At 43.0% G+C, this 6540-nt stretch overlaps 1 protein-coding gene across 1 annotated transcript in view; it reads left to right on the forward strand.

Moving 5' to 3' along the window:
* Positions 1 to 6284, forward strand: part of PCDH19 (protocadherin 19) — a 117997-nt gene extending 111713 nt beyond the window's left edge. The window contains exon 6 of the mRNA XM_008273147.5: positions 5301 to 6284. Coding sequence (XP_008271369.2) covers positions 5301 to 5899 — 599 coding nt within the window. The 3' untranslated portion in view covers positions 5900 to 6284. The remainder of the gene's footprint in view (positions 1 to 5300) is intronic.
* Positions 6285 to 6540: the final 256 nt, after the last annotated feature.

Raw genomic sequence — 6540 nt, forward strand, 5'->3', positions numbered from 1 at the left:
CCTTTTCCAAATTTATGCATTCTATCAATTCTTTTTTATTTTTGGCAAATCCTAGGGACAATTTCAGAAGGAGGAAAGACAAATTTGCAAATTCATTGGTTAACTCCATTATGTGTATGTTTAAATTAAAGACACCTCTCTTCATTCATCTCTACAGAGTAATGTGTTTGAGTTTCCACTACAATGTGTGGATTTGAAACTATTGGATTTTGCTTTGCATAGGTTCAGGCCAATAGTTTTAGATAAAGATGACGCAAAGAACCAAATCACAAAGAGGCTTATAAGAGGAATCTTAGCAGAAAATTGCTTGTTAGCCTACCTCTGATTAAGTCGGAGCCAGAATCTTGAAGGTTCCTTTGTGAGGATGTTAGAGGAGTCCTCTCTAGTCTCATGCCTATATCCCCAGCTGCTATACTACATGATGGCAGGCACATAAGTCTTCCTAGTCCTGTATTATTCCCAGTCTCCTTTTTTTTTTTTTTTAAAAATCTGGTCTGTGTTTGTTGCTGTTGTTAAGGGGACTTGTAATGTAATCTTCTCACTTTTAACATACTTAAATTTTTTTATTAAGATGAAGTTTCAATTTTTGAAATGTAATTCATCTGCAGTACATCTATGAATGTAGGTTACCATGTTTTGGGCAGGGATGTTCTTCCTGCATGTCTATATTAACCATGTTTTCTTTCGTATAGAAAATGGCTACGAATGCTTTAAAGCTAGGTTAGAGTCTCTTTGAATTGTATTGACACAAATGTTATAAAGTGTTATTTGAAACCAATGATGATAAAGTGCAACTTAAGGACTTAAGGAAATGCTGGTATCAGATCCAAACCAGGGGTGAGACATTGTGAATAAATGAGTCTCTTTGATTCCAGTCTCTACTTGCATGAGATAAGAGCAATGAATATAATAAGCTCACATAGGGCGCCGGGTTCTAGTCCCAGTTGCTCTTCTTCCAGTCCAGCTCTCTGCTGTGGCCAGGGAGTGCAGTGGAGGATGGCCCAGGTGCTTGGGCCCTGCACCCGCATGGGAGACCAGGACGAAGCACCTGGCTCCTGGCTTTGGATCAGCACAGTGCCGGCCGTAGCAGCCATTTGGGGAGTGAACCAATGGAAGGAAGACCTTTCTCTCTGTCTCTCTCACTGTCTATAACTCTACCTGTCAAATAAATTTAAAAAAAGCTCACATAATTAATCTGAAAAATGCATATTATTTTAATTATATAGGACTACGATAGGCTTAGCAAGATGGATAGATAGGCTTAGACTGGTTACATTCTTGGACCCACTGCATTGGTTTTTGTTTTCCTCTTCCCAGTGACTTTTTTTCCCATTTTGTCAATGGGCAAGCCAAAGGTGATTACTGTCTTTACAGAGAAGCTTCTGAGAAGATTGAATTCCTTGCTCTGGTCTTCTTGGATTTATAAGATCTTACAGTACCTGTCTCTGGGGTTCCTGGTCTCCTTTCTTTTTTTTATTTATTTTTTTAACTTTTATTTAATGAATATAAATTTCCAAAGTACAGCTTATGGATATGCCAGGGATACAGATCTCATCATGCTGTTCATTTTTTTAAAGATTTATTTATTTATTTGAAAGGCAGAGTTACAGAGAGGCAGAGATGGGGGAGGGGTCTTCCATCTGCTGGTTCACTCCCCAATTGGCTGCAAGGGCTGGAGATGCGCCTATCTGAAGCCAGGCACCAGGAGCTTCTTCCGGGCCTCCCATGTGGGTGCAGGGGCCTAAGGACCTGGGTCATCCTCTACTGCTTTCCCAGGCCACAGCAGAGAGCTGGACTGGAAGAGGAGCAACTGGGACTAGAACTGGTGCCCATATGGGATGCCGGCACTGAAGTTGGTGGCTTTACCTGATAAGCCACAGTGCTGGCCCCTATGCTATTCATTTTAAGACAACCTACACTTGGCTTCAAAGTGACACATGGGTGGCAATCTGTCATTGAATGCTGCTGAAAAAAAACTGCATCTCAAAATCTGAAGAAAGCCATGTTGTACTAAAAACTCAAAGATATAAGGACTTTCTGTTGAGCATATTGGCAAGATCATACTTGAGCGTAGTTCACCACTGTTAAGTTTTAGAAGCATGAGCAAATGCCCCATAATATCAATATGAAGATTGGCTGGGGTTTTCACTTCAGAACTGGTCACAAGTCCATGGTTCCAGGGTTGAAAGGCTAAGGCTTCTATGCCTTTATGCACTAAGTTGGGGATTAAAAAGAACAGGGTTCCCACAGCCTTCTGGACGTTTTTGCTGACTTCTCACCCTGATTCATAAAAATGGAAGTCAATTATTGAACTGTTCCCTACCTGCAACTCCCTACTCTCCATGACTAAATAAATATTTAGAGCTATTGTTCGGAAGGTCATGAACTCAGAAGAGATGGTGAGACAGAAATATCTTGCTGGGAGACTATAATATAGGATGTAAATTCTGTCCTACTCCGGGGATCCTGTGGCCTTCCTGGGGAAAGTGCTGGGTTGGGATGAAAGTGATTTGACAGTGAATCAGTTCTTTGACAAATAACGAATGTTTCTCAAGTGTATCCCAACATGTTTCCTCTACTTTTGTTTTTTTTCTACCTCCCAGGAACATATGCATGTTGAATGATAATAGAGTATCAGGTGAAGGCGCTGAGTTCCCAGGGAAGGGGCAGAGAAAGGGCTCTGACAAAGCGTTCAGTTTGCAGGGGTGGCCATGCAATGCTGGTGTGGAACTCTGTTGGAGGTGGCAGAAGCATTGTCCTATCTACGAGGAAGGCACTTTTCTTGTTGGTGATGATACTCCTTATTTGCTTCCAAATTTCCCCAAAATTCTGAATGTTCCATTCCCTAGTACCAAAAGGGGGCTGCAAATGACCATCTTCAAGATAAATTGAGAAATTGTATCCAGTTGCAGTGAAAGAATCTTATCTTTAGTTGGTTTTTAAGTAGCTTAAATGAGGTCAAGGACCATGCCTAAAGTTGTGTTGAAATCCTGACTGAGCTTGGATTAGGTCCTTGACATTTAACTGATTCCAATGCCTTTTCTACAAATGATGAAATATGTAACCGATTCAACCATTATTCCTGAGGTCCCACTGCCACCTGTTTAGCAGAGAAACCTTGATAAATGAGGCAGAGCAATACGTTATTTTGCTATGCCATTTACTGTTTAAAAACAACTAAAAGCAAGCGAACAAAACCTACCAAAAAAAAAAAAAAAACAAAAAGCAAGGGTACACAGAAGGTGTGTTATATATAGACTGATGTCAGACAAAAACCTGAATTGCATACTTCTTTCCCCTGCAGAAAAGCAGTCACAGAATGTATTTCCAACTCTTTTTTGCATATACACAGACACACACACACACACATATTTCTCTACTTACAATCTCGCCTAGTTCCTCCACTTCCTCCAATCCTGCCCCTAGGTTTTCTGTAAATTTTCATTAGGTCTTCTTTGTGCAAGAGTGTAACACAGGGGACGGTGCAGTGGGTTAAGCCGCCATCTGCAGTGCTGGCATCCATATGGGCGCTAGTTTGAATTCTGGCTGCTCCACTTCCGATCCACCTCTCTGCTAATGTGCCTGGGAAAGCAGCAGAGGCCCAAGTGCTTGGGCCCCTGCACCCATGTGGGAGACCTGGAAAAAACACCAGGTTCCTGGCTTCAGCCTGGCCCAGCCTCAGCCAGTTGACCATTAGGGGACTGAACCAGCAGATGGAAGATCTCTCTCTCTCTCTCTCTCTCTCTCTCTCCCGATTTTCTCCCTCTCCCTCTCTTTCCCCCACTCTGCGTGTGCACACGTGTATGCACCTGCGTGCGTGTGTGTGTATGTAATTCAGACTTATAAATAAATAAATTTAAAAAACAATGTAACAAATATAAATCTAGAAAACTAGGGAAAACTAGAAAAATATGGATCTAGAAAACTAGGGCTCTAAACCAGCATTGACATGAACAGTTTTCCAATGGACAAGCAGAAGTTAATCCTGAGTTCAAGCTCATGTTGAAAACCCCTATGAGAGCCAAATTGAAATTGTAACCTTTAATGAACCTGATCTGGAAGTAGAAAAACATGTCTCTCCAATAATTATGAATTTTAATTGCTGAGATCTTCTATGATGTAATTAAAGTAATTCATGAAGTATTTCTTTTAAGAAATATAGTCCTAATGAAACTGCAGATAGGAAAAATAACTATCTAGGTAGACTAGGACTAGGTGGGTCCAATTAAACAATGCCTAACATGTGAGTGATGTGTTCCCAGGGTCAGTTGAAGCTTGTGGATCAGCTGCAAGATGAGATCTCAGTGTGCCTTCTGGTGAGAAATCAAGTCATGGAAATGGCACAGTGAGGAGATTGGCTGGTGGGACCGATGGTGAAAAAGAAGTGATTTGATTGGATTTTCAAAGAGTATGATTCTGATGCAAACTTCGATTAAGCACTGTGTATGAATAATAAGTAGGATGGAAGGGTGTTTGGCAGTGCTGTTGCTCAAAACAAAACAAAAAAGCCATGGCTTCTAAGATACACTGACTATTGCATTTCCTGTCCTGCCTCCACCCTTCTGCTGACTCCAGTTTCAAAACACAGGTGATTTTTAGCAGGAGTTGATAAAAATGCTGACACTCAGCACCTTGACACTCAGGATAAAGTTTTTTAAAAATACATTTTTTAAATCATAACTTGTTTCCCTTTAGGTTTTTCATTTTGTCAGCAGCAGGAGCAGCAACAAAAATATTTTTTAAAAAGGTGGGGGCAGTGCTGTGGCATAGTGGGTAAGGCCACTGCCTGCAGTACGGACATCCTATGTGGGTGCCAGTTTGGGTCCCAGCTGCTCCATTTCTGATCCCGCTTTTTGCTGTGGCCTGGGAGAGCAGTGGAAGATGGCCCAAGGCCTTGGGCCCCTGCACCCACGTGGGAGACCCAGAGGAGGCTTCTGGCTCCTGGCTTTGGATTGGCACAGCTCTGGCTGTTGCGGCCATCTAGGGAGTGAACCAGTGGATGGAAGACCTCTCTCTCTGACTCTCCTTCTCTCTCTGTGTAACTCTGACTTTCAAGTGAATGGATGAATCTTTAAAAAAAAGGGGGGGGGGCGTATGCATAGGGGGAGAGCTCCAGCCTTAAAAAAAAAAAAACCTCAATTCTTCACACTTGTCCCAAATGGAAATAAAGGACTATCTAAAAGTGCCATTTCCCAATAGGGGCCTGTGGATACCTAAGAAACCAGAGCACTGAGGAGTAACAATAATTCTTGGGAAAAGATGTCAATGATGACATTGACATTTTCTTTTTCTCCAAACAGATCAGAATGAAGGATTTCATTGCAGGGAAGAATGCCGGATTCTTGGCCACTCTGACAGGTGCTGGATGCCCCGGAACCCCATGCCAACCCGCTCCAAGTCCCCTGAGCACGTGAGGAACATCATCGCGCTGTCCATCGAGGCTACTGCTGCCGACGTTGAGGCTTACGACGACTGCGGCCCAACCAAGCGGACTTTTGCAACCTTTGGGAAAGATGTCAGCGACCACCCGACAGAGGAGAGGCCCACCCTGAAAGGCAAGAGGACTGTGGATGTGACCATCTGCAGCCCCAAGGTCAACGGCGCTATCCGGGAGGCCGGCAATGGCTGTGAGGCTATTAGCCCCATCACCTCCCCTCTCCACCTCAAGAGCCCTCTGCCTACCAAGCCTTCTGTGTCTTACACGGTTGCCCTGGCTCCCCCAGCCCGTGATCTGGAGCAGTATGTCAACAATGTCAACAATGGCCCTTCTCGCCCCTCTGAAGCTGAGCCCCGTGGAGCTGACAGCGAGAAAGTCATGCATGAGGTCAACCCCATTCTGAAGGAGGGTTGTGACAAAGAGTCCCCTGGCGTGAAGCGTCTGAAGGATATCGTTCTCTAAATCAGTCTTGGGGAAGAAGAGAAAGAAACCACGCTGGCTAGCGAAGAAGCAGGAGCTGCTCGTTTTAATTGCTCAGCAATGGTTGGTTCTTGAGTGGCTGTATTGCAGAGCTTTGCCTAAATGAGTTGTTAATAAATGACTATCATTCTGTGACAATCCCTCTCGTTTCAACAGGCAGCAGGGGTGTTCAGTTGGAGCAAATTAGCTTTGGCTTGAGTTGTCCATGGGGCCTTGATGTTGGGGAAACAGAGACAAATTCAATTGTGAAAAGTATTATGTATTAAGTGTTTGAATTTATATATTTTTCTATGTCAAAATTATAATATAAATTACCATTGTTTGTGGAGGATTACATTAAAAAAAGCAAAAGTCAAAAAAAAAAAAGCTCTGGACACCTTTAGTAAGCTCGCCACTGTTTTTCGTAGTGTAGACAAGTTAATGGTCATTTATTGTGTACTATTCATTGACTCAGTGATGTGAAATTGAGCCCCTAAAAGGTTGTCTCTGAAGCTCCAGTACTTTCCAATGCCGCTACTTTGCTGTGGACACCCCTGCTTTAAGAACCCTTTTGCTAGCTGTGCTATTGTTGTATTTGATATTGCAAATTGCTATGTGTGTGGTGATGGCAAAAGGCTTTTAAA

The sequence above is a fragment of the Oryctolagus cuniculus genome, chromosome X (genome assembly GCF_051225735.1).
Source record: "Oryctolagus cuniculus isolate XC-2025 breed Fujian yellow rabbit chromosome X, ASM5122573v1, whole genome shotgun sequence".
NCBI classification, from domain to species: domain Eukaryota; kingdom Metazoa; phylum Chordata; class Mammalia; order Lagomorpha; family Leporidae; genus Oryctolagus; species Oryctolagus cuniculus.